The sequence below is a fragment of the Excalfactoria chinensis genome, chromosome 1, assembly GCF_039878825.1.
Source record: "Excalfactoria chinensis isolate bCotChi1 chromosome 1, bCotChi1.hap2, whole genome shotgun sequence".
Lineage (NCBI taxonomy): Eukaryota > Metazoa > Chordata > Aves > Galliformes > Phasianidae > Excalfactoria > Excalfactoria chinensis.
Window position 1 is genome coordinate 36,620,852 of NC_092825.1, and position 19,057 is coordinate 36,639,908.

General features: G+C 38.9%; 1 protein-coding gene across 10 annotated transcripts in view; it reads left to right on the forward strand.

Annotated features, from left to right (window-relative positions):
- The window catches only part of NAV3 (neuron navigator 3), a 516,270-nt gene that overhangs the window by 256,420 nt on the left and 240,793 nt on the right, over positions 1-19,057 (forward strand). For 7 of the 10 annotated variants that reach the window (XM_072326942.1, XM_072326946.1, XM_072326952.1 and 4 more), the window contains exon 1: positions 3,326-3,568. The exons of 1 other annotated variant lie outside the window; for it this stretch is intronic. In XM_072326942.1, the coding sequence (XP_072183043.1) occupies positions 3,326-3,568 (243 nt within the window). Of the gene's footprint in view, positions 1-2,870; positions 3,569-19,057 lie in introns of those variants that run through there. 2 more of the 10 variants (XM_072326948.1, XM_072326949.1) reach the window with 1 other exon arrangement.

Below are 19,057 nucleotides of genomic sequence, written 5' to 3' on the forward strand. Positions count from 1 at the left end.
TCACACAGTCAAGGTATTTTTCCCTTGTTTATATCTGCCATATATTTCTACTGTATACTTTCTTTATCCTGCCAGCAATTCTACTGTCTTTCATGCCAGTCAGTCCAATAATCTGGTACTGTTTTTTATTTCATGTAGTCCACAGATACTTCTAGCAACAATTCTCCCCCCGGTTTCTTATAGGTAGGCCTTCTTTCCCTTTAGGTGCCATTCACAGATAGCTAAACCACCTTCCTTCTGTTTTTGGACTCTCCATAGCAGCCTGGCTTGCCAGTCTCCTAGCTCCCCACCTCACAGCTACCATGAACAATCCCACCAAATTCACAGACCTCATTCATCCCTCTCCAGTACCTCAAGGGCGCTTCTCAGAGCAGTGCAGACATCTCCGCCTGAGATGTTGTCCATCGTCTGTCCAGCTCCATTGATATTACCTGCACTTTGTCCACAGATGCTTTATGCTCTGCTTCCTGGTCCACATGGAAAACACTGCTGTTAAATATTCTTTTCCCCTGATATTCTTCATAAAATCCGCAGTAATCATGAGGTATGCAAATCCTTTCTAGTGAAAAATGTGGGTAAGTGATCTCTAAGGACAGCAGATGTTTGTTTCTTATCTTTTGCTGAGAATTAGAATGAGAGAGAACTGGAAAAGTTAAAATAAATAAAGGAAGGCTAGACTTGTAACCAGGCCTGCAAACGCATTCTTACCTATGGAATATTGTTATTGTTTTCCTCCATTACCTTGCAGAAATCAGGAATGATTCCTTCAAATAATCCTGTAGATTCTTCTTCATATCTTTGCAGATCAGAAGCAATTCAGTTTTATATTGTTGCCAAAGATCTAGAAAAATGGGATTCTAAAGCTGATGGCAGTGACCTGGTAATCATACTATAATTGATGATTATTTTGAAAGAGTAATAATTTTCTTGAAAGAGTAACACCAGCTTCACATCATTGTTTCCAAACCCTTCTGGTTATGCATTGCAGATGACTCTCTCCTGGTAAGCTCGCTTGCTTATTACTTCTAGGGTTTCTGTGCTGGGAAAATGGGTTGCAAAAGAGGCTGTGGGTATCATGACCTCATCATTCATATTCAAAAGAAGAGCAGCAAGATTGCCATAATATATTACTTTGTAAAATTATAACCCTGAGAAGTTATAAGATTCAATTACATTTTTTTGGCAAAGTTCTATTTAAGAAAGTATCTGTCTCATGACTCTAGTTTATTCTTTGTCTTGATCATTGGTCAGCGGTCCTCATGAGGATTTTTCATCTTCTCAAACCTTGCATCAGATAAATCCCTCTTTTCCTGTGGTCCACTTCAGTCTTTGCATATGTGCCCTTTCTAAAGTGTTAACAGTTGTGTCTAAGAAACTTAAACAAGCTGCAGTGCTTTATGGTGCTGGAGAACAAATGCAGACCGCACAAGGAGCTTTTTTCCCTTTTGCTCTGCACAAGACCTGAAACACTACTTGGAACGAGAATATTCTGTCCATTGAGAAGAGTGCTGGATCCAGTGTGCTGAACTTGTCCAAAATGGAGTGAAGGTACCTCTGTGCAGTCTTGGGTAAAGCTCATTGCTAAGCAGAGGATGCTGAAATAGGTTTTGCTTATTCTCCAAGTACACACTGTGAAACTGAGGAGATTATTAAACAAGGTCAGATTTACTTCTTTAAGCTAAAAGGATAGTCAATATGGGATGCTGGATTCATGGCTAATATATCATCATGATCTTTTAAATGAAAGTTTGAGGATAATACTGTGTGAGGAAATGCAGTTTTTTAATGCCAAATAATTTCAAAAGATGGCCTAGGAGTTTCCTTCTAGTCTGCTTCTTATCTACTCTGTTTTCTTTTAAAAGCTTTTTGTAACTCTTGCCATCTTCAACTTGGATCCTCAAGACTCTTCCCCTGAGCTTACATCTTAGTGTGAACAGTGTCTGCTATTCAGGTAGAGCAGGTTAACACCATGCATTAGTGGCAGAATAGCATTCAGGTCTCTGTCTTCTATTTCGGAAGAGATAACAGTAAAAGCATGGAATATTTTTGCCCATAGTGTGGGTGATAAAATCCCACAGGAGCATAATAGTATGTCATTTTTGTACAGTTTATTTTTCCCCATACATCATAGTTTAAAATGGGTTTCCCTGCTGTAGGTGCTCAAAGGAATTTACAGTTGTCCTTTTAAGCAAGTATTTATGCTGCTCAGCAATTGGTACCATCCACTGTGATTCATTTTATGGCTTGCTCTGTCTGCCTATCTGTGTGTTGCCCAGTAGAAGGATTCAGGGTTGCCAGGAAGAATATGTCTATGAACAGCAAGCAGAAGCGATGCATTGGACGTGCACTTCATGGAGCTTTAAATGTTTTTAGAAAGGGAAGTGTTAAAACTGAATAGATGACGTTAGTACCACCACTGAGAAAGAAAGAAAAAAAGTGCCCTGAAACACTGTATTGACTAAATCTCCTAACAATGCTCGTGATTTTCCTATATCCTGCTCTGTGTTTTTGTATGGATTTTTCATAGCACAGGCAGACGTTACCAGCGCTGTGATTCAGCGTCTGTTCCTAGCCACGCTCTTGCATGATTTTAACCTGATTTCACGGGAGGAACGGGGAATGAAACACTCTAGCTCATGGTTGTCAGCAGTGAAAAATAGCCAGGAATCAGACAAACAGCTTCATTGCTGAGATTATTTCCGGGATAAAAACTCTTCCAACAGCTGTTTGCTTTGGCCACCGCTCAGGTCTTTTTTTTCTGATGAAAAAAAAAAAAAAAAAAAAAAAAAAGAGGCTTGCTTTTTTCTTTTTTTTTTTTTTTTAAGCTGTGGGCTGGTTATTTATGCAGTCAGGAAGAGGTCTCTGCTTCCAGTGTTGTGGTCTCAGAGCTGTTTTGACAGTTGGAGTGCAGGGAGATTTCATCTCCTCTCTGCCTCCTTCTCTCCCGTCCTTCATTCACTTACCGTGCAGACCTGGAATGCTGTAGGAAGAAGAGAAAGCAAATTTACGAGTTCTTTAATCCCAGACAGGCAGCTTTGTGGCAGTTACCTTCAAGAAAAGTTCACGCCCCAAAGGAGTGTTTAGTCTTACAGAGCCACTGACTCACTGAGCAGCGTGTGTGAGTGTCTGTGAGGGAGAAGGCAGAGATGAAGGAGAAGTTTTGCTTCCTTGTGAAACTCGTAATATTATTGTTTTAAGGACTTTTTGAAAAGATGACTGCTACTTTTGTTTAAAGTATCTGTACCGGAATTGCTGAACCTGGAGTCTACCAGACTGAGGTCAGGAGCATTTTTTTTGGCAGAAAGAAGATACTTTTAGAGAAGCCATGCCTGTTCTTGGGGTTGCCTCCAAGCTAAGACAGCCAGCCGTAGGGTCAAAACCTGTTCATACTGCCCTCCCGATACCAAACCTTGGCCCCACCGGCACGCAGCGCTACTCAGCAAAGTCCTTGGAGCTTACGGGGGCAGAGAGCTCGATGCTGTCGTGTCAGCTCACCTTAAAGTCAACCTGTGATTTTGGAGAGAGGAGAGCGCTTCAAGGGAAAACCCAGGAGCTGGAAGATAGCAAGGTTAGTTGGAAACTTTACCTGCACATCTGAATTCTCAGAATATGTTAATTTGCTTGGACAAAATCTGGTAGAAACTGGCTGCATGCACAGCTCGGGTGTGATTGGGTAAAAGATAGACTTTTGCTGTCAGCACTGAACTTATATAGCAGCATTGTAACTTTTGTTTGCTCAGTGTTGTCGTTTGAATAAATATTCTGTTTCTGAAATATTAATGTTAAGCTGATGATAGAGTAAATTTCACAGAACAATCTGATAAAGATCAGTAGAATCACAAGTAGGAAAAAAAATCAGCCCAGCACCCCATAAACAGAGCAATGACATGACTGCAGTTTCTTAAAAAAAAATAATCAGAAATCTTGGCTGCTTCATATTATATTATGAAGTTTATAAAGAGATCTCACACCCACACTTATTCCCACAGGGAGACTCCTTTAAAACAACTAATTGATTTTCTTTTCACTTTTTAAATGATCTGGCTATTCTTGCTGCAGAACCTGAAAGACAGCTTCCCAGTGAGAAATACCTGTGTTTTTTCTCTTCTGCAAGCAACTTCTTCTTAGCCTTCATCTAGCTCTGTTTCATTATGGTTAAATTAATTTTACAAAGTTCTTCTTAATTAAGATTCCGTAGCATTTTTAAGCTGCTCACAGTCTTGATTATTAAAAAAAACAAAACAAAACTCTCTTGCTTTCCTAGTACTTCTGGTTTGTGGAATTGATGACCAAACTGTGGTTAAACATGTATTTGTAGTTGCTTCACATTTAATTTAAGGACACTTGAGTGTAATCAGAACTGTCACAGTAGCAAGATAGATGTAATGTATGTACTCGGTTTTCCCTTGTTTTTAATTACAGCATTAGTTCAGTATTAATGAAGAAAGTTGGTTTTGTGGTAAAGCACAGGGTTGGGATTCTGAACATTTGGTTTCCTTTTTAATCACTGCCACATATTTCCCACGGGATTTGGGTCATGTCACTTAATTTTTCTCTTGGAGTTCTCTTTGTCACCTTTCTCTCTGCCTTTCAAATGATGTTTTGGTGATCTCAAAGATGTCCAATAGACAGAGACTGGACTATTCACTTCTTGATTTTCAGATATGATGAACAACCCTTTTCTATGACATGAGTGCAACATGAAAATAATAAAACTTTTTAGCACAATGTGATTCCTGCTTACTCATTTATCTTTAATAGAAAAGATTCCATTTACTCTTTGATGCTGTTCTTTACTGGATATTGCATGAAAAGTATTTTAGATTTTCAAGTATTGTGTTCAGGGAAAAAAAAAAAAAAAGAATACTGGTAGCATTGCCTGCTGAGAACTGTATTTCCTGATTCTTCGAAAAAAAAACTGGAGAGAAAGACAGAACATCTTGTTTCAATATTTAAACAGCTTAAGATCTATTAGTGATTAGCGTGAGACTTAATGGGAGTCAGTTACTCTGGTGATCCACATTTGCTTCCAAGACATCTGCTCCTGAGTACTACTGAAGTACTGGTGAGTAAAGTAAGTAACAGACCACATGGATCCAAATGGTTCTCAAATCTGAGGTTGAGAATTTCAGGTTTCTTCAGTTTAACTATGCTTTTACACTTAGAGGCTGTTATTTGAATATAAAGTCCTGCTAGCTATTAGATACATCTCTTTCTTCTCAATGGCAGCAGCTGAGCACATCTAGAATATGATCCTTAAAGATGGTTTATGCACGTGCTGGTCTGGAAACCTCCCCTGGCTGCCTAGATTTACAGACAGGTTGGCAAACTTCTGCAGCTTTTTTGTATTCCCTTTTATAAAGTCTTGATATTTCCAGCAAAGCTTGGTGGATGCCTAAATTATTGAATGATATTTTCATTCATTAGTGACAAGAATTCATGCCTCCATGTTTCCCATTGCCTGGTCTCCTTAGTGTGTCTAGAATATCTAAGTAATTCAAGCACAAATTTGAGTGAGTTGTTAAGATGAAGGTCACTTCAGGTTTGCCGTGTGGATGTAGATTCCTTATATTACTGTGTTCTAAAACTTGACTATTTATAAGAGCCCATAGGCCTTTGGCTGATTTTATGGTTAACAAGGACGTTCCTACATGGTTCTATAGCCACAGTGTTGTACATTAGGAACATTTCCATTATGACAGTGATCAGATAAAAGTCAAAATGCTGTAAATACTTAGTCAGAGTTTCTACATGAGAGTAAAATGTTTTTCTATGGTATACTGCTTCTATGCTTATGTTATATCGTCGCTGGGTATGAAACGGCACTGTTTTTTGAGGGTAAGATGGTGAATATCTGCAGAAGATGGTGGAACTTATGAATTAATCATCTGGTTAACATTTGCCCTTGTCTGCTGGATTGCAGGCTTTAGCTTTGCACATTCTGCTCTGTGGATCAGCAGCTTTTTGTCCGGAAGGCGGTTAGATTGACACATGCAGGCTCTCTGATACATCCTCCTGCTATCTATAAATTCTAAGGACCCCAAGATAACTTTGAGTTGCGTATGTCAATACAGTAGGTCATTGCCACCCAGCTGTTTCCTCCATGGCCTTCAGTCTCACCACACCTGATTGTTTGAGACTTTTGACACTTGTGTTGGCTTTCTCACACAACTGCATTGCCAGGGCTGGCTAGGAATACAGCTGCAAACATCAGATCTGTTTTTCCTAAGCATTTTTCCTTTCTCACATGATCTTGTTGCTTTTTCATATGTAGTCTTGAAGGCTGTTTGTGTACATGATGCAGTTTGAAGTTTAGTAAAAGTGACATTATTTTAATAAGAACTCTGTAGTAGAAAAAAAAACAAGTTATCAAATTCAGTGCTCGCTCTTTATTGGCAAATAAGTTTCTAATTGTTAAATTACTCTGTATGTAATTTATTCAAATACACTTTTGTTCAGAATTCTCCCAATTTGTGCTTTGGTATGTAAGTCCATCTGCTTTCTTGCTAAGCCCACTAATGTTTAAGCTGACTGCATGAGTACTTATGATGTGAATAGTCATGCAAAATATTTGAACACAAGCATTCAGAGCACATTCTTCTTCCCTGAGTATCATATAGACAAAAGTTTATTCCTATATATGTACACAGGAAAAGAATCCAGCTGCTGAATTAGTGAGGTGAAATGCTGGCTTGCCTTGAAGCAGATGGAGCTTTGCTGTTCAGTTGGACCATACTTTGTTTTTATGGAAATCCACATCTGAAAATATCAATATTTGCTGTAACACTTTTCTAACTGTATATAGAGTATTATTTTATATGTCTGTGTCTCTCCTTTCATGCTACTTGCTGAAATAATGAGACCAAAATTATCAGATTGCATCAGGCTGCCTTGTGGTACTCTTCTTGTTGTATTCTATTAAAAAGTTATAAAATGAAAAAATAAAATAAATGCAATCAACATTGTGGAAATGGCTAAAACAAAGGAACTTAGAGTTTATTTGTGAAAACAACTACTTTTGGTCACTAAATCGTAACTTCGTGCTATACTGACCTGCAGAATAATGTCAATGCCAGTAAAAATTCACTCAAGGTGAATATAATTTCTATTAGCAGTCCTCACATCTTTGATGCTGTGGCTACAAGGACACTGTCACAAATCCTCTCTGGCAAAAATCTGAGCAGATGCTGGGTGCTGGCACCCATGCTGAGCATGTCAGTCTTCTGACCTGGCTGCCCAGAGCTACTTCTTGTAGTGCTGTGACATAAGTTCCCCATGCTTTCCTTTCATCATCAAACCTTCTTACTTCAAGAGTACCGCACCATCATTTAAGCTTGCCAACTTAGTTTTCTATGGGCTGAATCTGATATATTAATTGTAGTATTTTGGCTATATGACTTCAAAGATAAAACTTTATTCTTCTTTCCGAAGCTAATTCATTCCTGTACTGTCACATTATCTTATATACACATGTATACATATATTTGTCCAGTTCCAGTTTCTCTGTGCTATCTGTCCTTTGCTGTCCTTCTTCTTTCCTACTGGCAGATATCTTTACAGGCATCTATAGAGACTATTTTTTCTCTATATCTACAAATCACGTCTTTATGTTATGATTGCAATATTTTTTATACCTTAATGGAAAGCGTTAGGTTCTACAACTGATCCAGTACATATACATAAACTTAAAACTTCTATAGGTACGTCATTTTTAAGGGTTTATGCTAAGGTTCTAATAACATGGAAATCTCAGAATCATAGAATCACCAAGGTTGGAAAAGACCTTCAATATCATCCTGTCCAACTGTCCACCTCTAGGGACAGTAACTGATCCACCTCCCTAGGAAGCCTGTTTCAGCACCTGACCACTCTTTCAGTGAAGAAATTTTTCATAATATCCAACCTGAACCTCCCCTGGTGCAACTTGAGACCATTCCATTTAGTTCTATTGCTGATTTCATGGAAGCAGAAGCCAGTTCACATGTTGTCACAATCTCCTTTCAGGTACTTGTAAAGAGCTGTAGAAACACTCGCATCCAAAGCATGTAATGATGCTCTCTTAAAGTGGTCCAGCCACAGCAAGCTCATCACTACACAGACTAATTTTGAGACAGGAATATCTCAGGGGAATTCAGAAAATGGATTTACTGCAAAGTCTTCTGGATGCAATGCCAAAGAATATGATGTCCACCTGATGAAAGATGTGCAAACGGTTTCTTCTCTAGAACATGGAAATCTGAGCATCTGGATTGGGAAAGTGGACTGTAGAGCAGCAGAACAGAGATGAATAGATGCGCTGTACGTGGGGAATGTGGCCCTGAAAGACTAGGCTTGGTAGTACTTAGTTGTACCAAGAAAACATCATTAAAGTGATCTAAAACAAAATTTCATGCCAATGCCACAAGACAATCCTAAATGTCTTGCTATGATTAGGCAAAAAACATGTACTGCTGCTATTAAAAGGGCTCCTAAGGTTCATTTCATTTTGTTTCATACTTCTATATCTCATTACTGATCCGAGGGCTTCTGGTGTTGGTGTAATTCAGCTTTTGCATCAGGTAATTGGAATGAACTTGGAAACATCTCATTTCTGCCCCATCAACTGTCAGCAAACTAGCAGTGGTGTGGTAACTCCTGCCTGTTGCCAGACACCAGACTTGAAGAATGGCTAGGATCTTCTGTCCAGACAGATCTTAAGACAAACATTTTTGCTTTCTTTGTAAGGGTGGAGCTCCCTGATCATGCCTATGGGAGTACTGTGCACAGTGGAAACCAGATATGTGCCATGAATGACTTCCATATCTCTGTCTTTATTCAACTAACCCTTCCACACCATAGATTTTGTGTGTCCCTTTCCCACCATTCCCCAGCACTCCCAAGTGCGGCATCTGTTGCAATCCCACATCTATTTGACCTTTCAGATTCTTGGATACCTTTTTGTCTGGTCTCACTGGGCCAAACTTCACAAGGTTTCTTGACATACTTAGTCTAGGGAACATAAACAAATGAGTTTATTTCCACACTTTGTCATACCCTTCCTTTTCCCAGTGCTAGTACATTGGAGATGTCTGCCTTGTGGGTTGGCTGCTCATTGTGCCGAGTGTTTCATTTACAGTGCTATGGCCAAGGCAACAAAAAGGACAGCAGAAGCAGCCAGAGGCCGCCCAGCTTCTCCCCATAGTTAGTGCTATGTGCTGGGAAGCTAGAACTGTTTCAAAAGCACTGGAGGAGCTGCCAGAAATTTCAGTCGGCACTGCTGACACCTGGGACTGCATGTGTTTAAACTTCACACTGGCCCAGTGAAACCAGGACAGCTGGCAGGAGTTCAGATTGTCAGCATTTTCAGCTTCTTGCCTTGTGGTCTGAATTATTTCTTTATCAAACAGATAACAGCATCTTTAATGTGCTTTGTGTATTCAGCACCATCTGTCTATGCTATATTATAACTGATTTAAGAGTCTCGTGCTGCATGAGCTTGGAAGCAACTTTACTGTTACATGTTTATTTTCTAATCATCTGTAGCAAACACATTTTCACATAGTTAAGATAAATGAACAGTAAGATGAATACATAACTCTAAAAGCTTTTGTATTGTTGAGCAGATTGTATTGAGTGTGGGTTGAAATATGCCTTTTGTTTGTAATTTTTAATTAGGATTATGAGTAGGAGGGTATTTACTAGCTCAAGTTTAAAACCTCTGCCTACCTTTTAGATTTCTATGTTTCTCTAATAAAAGAACTTAGAACTCAGCACTTTTCATATTAGATGGGTACTGAGAGCTGAAGCAAGGCATCTATAAAAAACAATTGCTCTTGCTCCTTTGTATTGCATCTGTGCCTAGGAAAGCTGGCAGGGGATTTCCTGAACAAACAAGTTTAAAAAGTCCTCTTTCCTTGAAAATGGAAGTGTTCTTGAGTGTATATACACAGATCCCAGAATGTGTGAAAGCAGCAGAGCTTCAGATCCCGACACAACCCAGCAACATTTGCTTGGTGCAACACCAGAGCTAATAAATGCAGCCTCTCAGGGTAATCTGTTCTCCGTGACCATAAATGGAGATAAGTGGTCTCCATCTCTACATAAAAATAACGGGCTTATACTATACCCTAGGAGGTTTTTGTTAGGCCTCAGTAAAACTTTCCAGCAGTTAATAGTAGTTAAACAGAGGAACACATTGCATTCAGAAGGTGTACCATCTCTGTCACTGAAGAATTAAAAAAACCCAAGCAGATGTTCACCTGGTGGTCACTGCATGGTTACACTGAGCCTTCCATGTGCAGAGGACTAGGTAGCTCTCCCGAAGATCTCTTTTCTCATTCACTGATTCAGCTGATGCAGGTGTGTGGTGGTGAAATTGCTACTCTGGGAGCCTAAGCTGATAGCGCTGTGCCTCACAGTGCCGTCATGATGCAAGAACTCAATTTGGAGACAGCTTTGCTACAAAACATGACAGTGCACAGGATGGGTGTTTCCAGAGGTATTTCTCTGAAAAGGCTGCAGTTCCTATTAAGTTTCCTGGAAGTAGGGATAGGTATCATGGGGAGCTAGCAAGCTAGTTTCTCGCTCAGAAACATCCCTTACTCTGACATATGGGATGTCAGCATTGGAGCGTCCTCAGGCCTCAAGATCCTTTGAGGTCTGACAGTAGGACTCACAGAAACCCAGTTATCTGCAAAGGACCTGGAAACCCTTTGAATCCAATTCACTTTAGAGCTCTAAGAACCTTCAAAGTCCCTTCAGGAACACTTAAGTTTTTCAGTCTGTCACATTTTATGGAGGCTGTTCAGACTGCTCCCTGGGGTCCAGGAGCTTCCCAAAGCATCCAGCACAATGAGGGGCACCACTAAGACTGTGAAATTCAGTTCAGCTGAAACTATTATTTTCCTTAAGTGAAAATATATTCTCATGTCCTCTCTGTGATTTTTCCCCCCATTTTCAACCAGGCCTTTGAGCCTAGAAGCTTTTATTAGATTGTGGCCTTATTGCAACAGGTAGTGTGCATGCACACAGTAGAAGATGCTCACAGCTGTATAGCATGTATGGCTGTATTAGAGGGTGGGAGAAAGGGAAAAATACTATCACCTCAGTACAGAGGGAGAGAGGAGATTTAAGGGGAAATGGATGATTTTCCCACTCTTGGTCTAGGTCTTTATGACAGGACTTTGAATTTCAGGTCATACATATCCTGAGTTCCTGCCCCATATCATAACCACAAGCCCAATCTTTGTCTTTTCTAAGGAATCTCTTAAGAAAGAAATATTCACATTATTATTTATTTAGCCTGTTTACTTCACAAGGAGAGTTTTGTTTCTTTCTTCCTCCTGATGTCAGTGGTCAGCATCAGCCTGGGCCCAGCTCCGAGGTGGAATCAGAATGTCACTCCAGGAGCCACATTATTCTATTTTGATCTGTCTGATCAACACCAATTTTGACCTGATTTATTTGAGATGCAAAAATATTATGCCCTTTGTAGAGTGGTACAACACTCATGAAAAGTCTTGTGTTTAACGCCACTCATAGGCCTTTCACTTATGAAACATAATGTAGAAAGTATAAATGTTTATGAAATAAAAGCAGGCCTTTCTTAAAGAGAGATGGCATATTTTCAGTACTTGTGCCTGCTTTTGTACACACTGTTAACCTTCTAGTATCAGAAATTCTTTTATTTACATAATAATGAAGGCAGATCAGTTGCAAAGAAGTGCTAGTTGTTTTAACTCTGTGTTCATTCCCACTGACTTCTAGGCCCACTGACTTATTTTCTCTAGTACACTAATATTTGTGAGTTGTGTAGCCTTTCTTACACTTGCATGCAGAGCAAGCAAATTGTAGTTCATTTAAAGCAGCCCTGTGTTTCACTTTGACCCGATTCACAGGATGTGGTCTTGGAGGAAACCCATGCTTTAACAATAGCCTTTTGACAGCTAGAGTGGTTGGGGACTAAGCTGGGAGAGGAGGGAGCATCTATCTATTCTCAAACCTTCTAGTGGAATATTTTGTGTGAATCTTCACTTGCCTGTGATGTTTTTAAGGTCAAAAACCTTGCTTTTTTGTTTTTACTGGCAGCAGAACCTTGGCTGAAAGATAGCATAACTTACTTAAAATTCAGAAAAGGAATGTGGAGTGTTTTGTCTGGTAAATGCAAAGGAATAATTCCCTTGTGTAAGATGTGTAGATTTCTGATTGCTCCTTTGTATGTTCAGTGTAAACCAAGTTGGAAAATAAACAAATCAAAGGGAAGCAGAATTTCAAAGCGATTAGGACAGGATCACAGTTTTTTTGGGTATACAAACTGAGAAGGTGCCAGCCACTGTGCTAAAACTCTGCATAAAACAAAAGTCAAGCAAGTACAATATTAATACTGTCCTAACCCACTTTCAGCCTGATATTTGGTCTGACTTACCTTTTTAGTTATTTTTATTTTCCCATAGCCTCCTTTACTGCTTTGCCCTTCCGATCCCAATCCAGTGGAAATGATTTCATCATTCTGTATATCTCTCATCACGAGTTTAAAATATTTTGCTTGGGTGAAACTCACCAATTAGTGAATGAACTGCAGCAAATTTGCAAAGGTAGAACAAAAATAGATGTTGGCCCCTCTCTTGTGTTTTCCATTTCAAAATATCTGCCGTTGAGGATTTAACACCTGGCTTTGTATCATGTTGATACTGCGTTAAACTCCAAAAGATCTGGCAGTGAAGGCTTCCTGTTGTGCATCAGGAGTTGATTTACAGGGCATGTGTAAAACCATCATGACTTAGTAATCGGAGTGGTCATGCACGGAGAGACGACTTCCTAAGATGTGTTGTAAAACATTTGACCACTTTCATTAATCACGAAAAGCTGCATGGCTCATACATGATTTAGGGTGAGTAAGACATAAGTCAGGGTGCAGGACTTTTACTCACCACTACAACAATGGGATTTCCTGGCAGCACATCTATGCAGTAAACAGGCTGTTTTCCTTCTTGTTTTATTTATTTATTTTTTATTATTTTTTTTTACTGTAAGCCTTCTCTGTAGTGGAAATAAATAGGCATTAAATAAGAATGTAAAATAACAAATAAAAGTTCAAAAGGAGCTTAGAAATATCCTCAGCTGATCGGCCTGACTGCTTTAGTCATTGCTGGCCAGCTCAACCGCCAGAGACAGCAAGCTGGAAGGAAGAGCTGGGGAATCTGTTTCTCATGAAGGAGCAGCACAGATCTGAAGGCTTGAAGGCTGCAGGTTCAGATTTGCTTTTGAAATGCTTCTGAGAGGGAGTAGGGCCTAGCGATTAGCATGGGAAGCCACAAACTAGTTTCACTTCTGGTTTCTATCACGTACCTCTTTGATATCAGCTTATGTGCAAAACGGTACTAATGCCATTATTTCAGAATAAAGGTTTTTGGTGGCTAAGTATTATTTCATTTTTTTTTTCTTTTTAATACCAAGGGAATAATCTAATTAGCTACTTCTAAAAATATTGTTGAAGTCACTTTGAATGACCTTAGGAAAACTGATTTTTTTCACCTAATCTGTTACTGATGTTAACAGCTTCCTGTCTGACAGCTTAATAACACGTACATCCTTAGTTCTTGTTTGTAATAAGAAGACATGAGTAGAAGCCATTTAATACACGATGTACATTTGTCCTGTGGAAATATGTGATTGTGGCAAAGGTAAGAAAAGAATAACAGTGTCCTTGCTACTTTCTGTACCTCACTGTAGTATCACACTAGAGACTGGCAGAGTTCTGGATTATCAGCCAAAACCTAGGAAGCAGAGTATTCAGTACATAAACGATGTCTTTCTGACAGTAAGATGCCTTGTTTACAGGCAATACCATCACCACATCCTTATCTTTAAATGCAATCTAGTTTGCAAAACTTTCAGATCCTGACTGATTTGAATGAGAACTTGGTTTCTTCAGCTCAGTGTTGGCAGTGGGTTGGTGGTTGAATCAGCAAAGAGTGAAGGCAAGGAAGCCCTCCCAGCTCAGGCCAGCTGTGTCAGTCACAATCTTCCAAGAGTCTGAGCCTATAAGCTATTAGCAGATGGGAGTGGGGAATAAAAGAAAAATGTGCAGAAAGTAAAACATGGCTTTCTTCCCAGGGCCCTGTACTGTCAATGCGGAATTTGTCTCGGTTGTGCTGCCTCATCTGTGGGCATGGTGCAGGGAAGTATAGAGTCCCAAGGGAAGCTGTAAAACCAAACCAAGCAAAGTTTTGAAGAAGGAAGCACATGAGAGTGAGCATATTTGGAATTGGTTTGTCGGACCAAACAATGTCATTCAAAAAAGAAACCCACAAAAAACAAAAACCTTAAAGGGAGTTTGGCAACAAAGAAAGAATATAATACAAGAGATTCAGATCAGCAAAAGACGCACTGGAGAACTCAGACTCCCTAAAAACAAGGGGATTAGGGACATATTTGCATCTATGGAAAATTTGATCCCTTCTCTCCTGAAATCTAGAGATGATCTCATTTAATGTGAGAGAAATGGTAAGATCTCATTGTGAAATACTGATATAAATGCCAGCAAAGGCAGAGTGATAGTGGTCATATTTCAGTCCAGTGGGACAAATTTCACTTCCCACTAAAAATTTCAGCTTGGATGACAGTAAAGTCACGATTTTCAACAGTGATTTTCACTCAGATGTATGCATGTCTTTAAGGATTTCAACAGCCTTTGCACACAGTAACCAGTGATTTACAACATGGTTACAAAATAAACAAATGTTTTGTCCAAATTAATTAGGAAGGAATATGTATTCTGATCAAATCGTAATACAATGGCACCTCTTCCAACTCCAAAGATTCTATGATTCTATATTTACAGCACAGAGATAGTAAATGTAGGTTGAGCCCTTCGGCAGCCATAGTGCATCCTAGATAGATGGAAACCACTGAAAAATTACAGATCTTTGGTTCATATTAGAAGTGGGTATATATGCTTGTATACAGTTCCCTGTTCACATTTATGTCTGTATTTGCCTAAGTATTCATAATTTTTTTTACTTTTATTTTTATTTTTAAATGTTGTGAGAGACCATATATAAACCTGCAGCAGCTACGGAACTTGAAATCTCAGTAAAAGAACAAAGACTCTGTCCACTATCTGTTCCCAGTTGCCTTCCCTGTTTCTCTGGCGAACATCCTCAGCAATGCAGGGGTCACTGATGCAGAGAAGGAAAAGGTGTTTAAGTTATTGCGGAGTCAGTTTCCATACAGAGTACGTATTGTTGCCCCCTCTGTGTACACTGCTGCAGCTCTCTGCTTTTAGCATCTCCCCAATGAAGTTCAGGGAGATATTTTTTTTCAGCTAGATCATTTCCAATGGCTCATTTGAGAAACATGTCAAAATCATACTTCCGTAATGAGAGCTCACTGCGTAGTTGATGTTATCAGTGGGGGTTTCTCCATTTCCTCAGTGGAGACTACTCACTGTGGCTAGAAAATTCTTCATTTATTACATTATCACAAGATAGAATTTCAAGCCACTCAGGCTTAGATACTGAATGCTTCTTTCACAACCCAGTGATATTTTCTAAACAAACAACCTACATCCTGTCTTGGAGGGTGTTATGTCTGTAATCCATTCTCATTATTCATGCTGTACTAAATTATAGCTAATCTCGTCATAATGTAGACAAGTGAAATAAAATAGTGCAAAAAAGTTTTCTATTTTGTGGAGGAAAAAGAGAAATATCTTGGTTTTGTTTTTTATTTACATTTGCTCATTTTTAAATGCTTCAGAGATGTTCTCGGAGTACTCCATGTTCAGTCAATAACTAAACTCCAAGGTTAATACGGTTAAAACCTCTCTACTGGCATTTCTTTCCAACTAAAGAAATCCATCCAGAAGTCGGTTAGTAACCATCAGTCATTGCCATAGAGTGAAATTGGTGAAACTGGTTTAACTGTCAGTAGATGTATTGATGTGGCAAACCTTATGTACCTGGGTCATGTGGATTGTGTATCCTATATTCTGTGAGCATCTTGGTACTTGTGTGCAGAGCTGTAGCTTGAGCCTGAGTCCCCAACACTATGCTGGAAAAAAAATCCTTGAAGTCAAATGTATAAATGCACTACATTGTAGGCCCAGGATAAAGGCCTCATTTTTGGGAACATGAGTCTGTTTTGTTATCCTGAGCTGGTTTATGCCAGGCAACTGGTATTTTCTGGTAACCAGAAATTTTTACTCATAGAAGTTATGGATATATAAATTGTGGATATATAAAGAAAAAAAATAGACTTCTTTGTGCACTGAAGTCATTCAGTTGAAATTGTTTCATGAAAGGCAAGCATATTACAGAAGAAAATAAGACTCCTTCCATCCGTTTTTGTTTTTCTCTTTCTTTTATTCTGTCTATTTAGATGACCTATAGAACTTAGTTTAATAAAAAAATCCCCAAATATTTAGGTTATGCTTGCTGCTTAAGTATTTGGAAACATGGATTTTTATTATGAGTGATATCATTTTGAGTTTTCTAACAAAACTAATGACCATGATTGGCATGTCATTGCCTTTACTTTCCTTGTATGGTACAGTATGTAGCTCATGTCCATTTCTGCGCTGTATGGCTGAACTGAAGCACGCACAAACAGTATGAGGAAAGGGTTATCAATCTGACTGCTTGAAAACTCTGAGGAAATACTGATAAGTAAAACAGCTCATAAATTCTGCATAGAATTGTTCGCATTCATGGCTCCAAAGATTAAAATTGAGGCTCCTTCTGTCCCACCCATAAATGGTTTTTGGCAGTAGAAATGAGCACAGCAAAAATCTGCTTGCAATCCTAATTGCCAGTCTCTCTTTGCCTTCAAAAAAGATTTCAGTCTGTTCAGTCCAGTGTTCTAAAATGCCGTATTTATTTAATGGTCTTTTTTTTTCTTTTCAAGTTTGGTAACATTAGGTCTTAATAGCTGAATACTGTTCTTTAGTTAGGACTACGCGTGTGTGATACTCAACATGAGCAGAAGATGTGAAGCAGGGATGGGATGTTTGGGACTGCTTTTTCCTGACTGTAAATAACTTATGATTAAAGAAAAATATCAATGAAGTTCAAGAGTGCCCTTAGCTATTTTCCTGCTTCACAGATCAGTGAAGTCTGGCTGGTATGGGGAGCACAGAACAGAGAGTATTTGAGGAGAAGTTGTTAATTCTGTCCTGTAATTCTTCATTGAAAACTGAAGCCATATTAGTTGTAACTGTCAGTCTAGGAACGCATGGAAGATTCTGCTGGAGAAAGAACAGATAACACAGACAAAGAGATGCGGTCAGGTCAGATGTCTTCACAGATTGAATGGAGCTCCTGGTCACAGCATGGTTCATCTTACCTCATTATATATAGTCAGCTACAAGGTTGGTGTCTAGTCTGAGGTAGCTGCTGCTATAGTCAGATGGCAAAGATAAATACTTCCCGAGGGCAATTCCTTTCACTTTTCTGAGATGTTTATATAAAGGTAGAATGACTCACCCTCTGGAGGTATGTGCATCTTTACCTTAATTAACGGGAGATGAACCAACTAGTTTAACACCTACTTTTCAGGTTTATGATATTAATTGAGATGAAACTTACCCGTAGTATAGAACTTTTATTCAGGAAGATATTCCTATTTCAAGTACTGAATGTTATTATTACTACAGTCTGCACATCTATGTTCCAAACTTTGCTATTTAAATCCTCTGAGACTTCTCTGAAAGCTGAAGCAGACATTGTCATGATAAGAGTGATGGAGCCAGGCATGTTTTTGAGGAGGCGAGGAACATCCTTTTTAACTCTTAAAACAGATTGATGATGCAGGGCTCTTGAAAGTCCCTGTGAAGTGGTGAGGAGGAGTGATGAGCAAGCAAAGATAATACTGAAATGAGCCAGTTACATAGGAAATCGTGGTATCTCTGTTAGGAAGATAGGTTTCACTTTGATATATTCTTGAAGCTATCTTTCAGCTCAGTGCTCCAAAGATAATAGATTTACTGAGATGAATCATTACCCTGAACTGCTGTAATGAATTAGTTACTGAATATGTGACAATGCTGCTGCGTGTACACATACATAGGCTTTACATGCACACAAAAGGAAAAGTATCTAATGAGTTACTGGGCATTGTAGCTGCACATATATTGAAAATCTCTCACCATTTCAGCAGTGTCTCAGTGCATGATTTTCACTCATCTCCAACATCCCTCCTTCTCCATTTGTTGACACAATCCAGAAACTACTCATGTGCTTAAACAAATGAGATATGAAATCAAGTAATTCACCTGTTACAGAAATGAAATATTCAATTATATTCTCATACTTCTGCAGATTATTTCATATATATATAGGTTCAGGAAAGTTTCTCTTGTGCTTTACAACTTCTCCATGTGATGCTTTTCTTCTTTTTAGGTAGGAAATGAATGACATGGCTGTAAGAGCTGCAGCTGTTGGTTACAGGAAAGGAGAACACTAGGGGATTGTGGTTGCTCCTTAATAACTTGATATAAGTTGCAAGACTCTAAATATGTGACAAAACTACATGCAGCCTGAATCAAATTGGATATGTACTCTGAAAAGGGTGTTTTTCTGTCTGTATTCACTGAAATCTCTCAGGTAATTCCTCTCTTGAGCCACAAACTTCTTTGCTTGGCAAGCTGTTTTGAACTAGGAAGTGTTGGAGCTGTCACCTCTCTAACCAACCTGTCTTACAAGGCTTAGAGATTGATGTCTTAGCTAGTGGGAATCTGTAGATGGTCCCAAGTACTCCCAGCACCTATGTGGTGATGGTGACAATTCAGTTGCTATCATTTGTATTTCAAACAAGGCAGAAACAAGAACACAAATGTAGAACATATCAGAGTGAGAAAGAGATTTCAGATAGTTTAAGCATTTATTTTGTGAGATGGGGCAAAAGATGTCTAAATGCCTGCTAGCCAAAAATATAAACACTTGTTTATATGTCAGTGTTGCAGAAATATGGGAAATGAGCTTTTTAAAAGGGTGATTGATTTGTACATATCAGTGTTGAAAGTCCTTGCAGAGTGCCAGTTTTTCACAGCCATGATTTTCCTTTCAATCTGGACAATCTA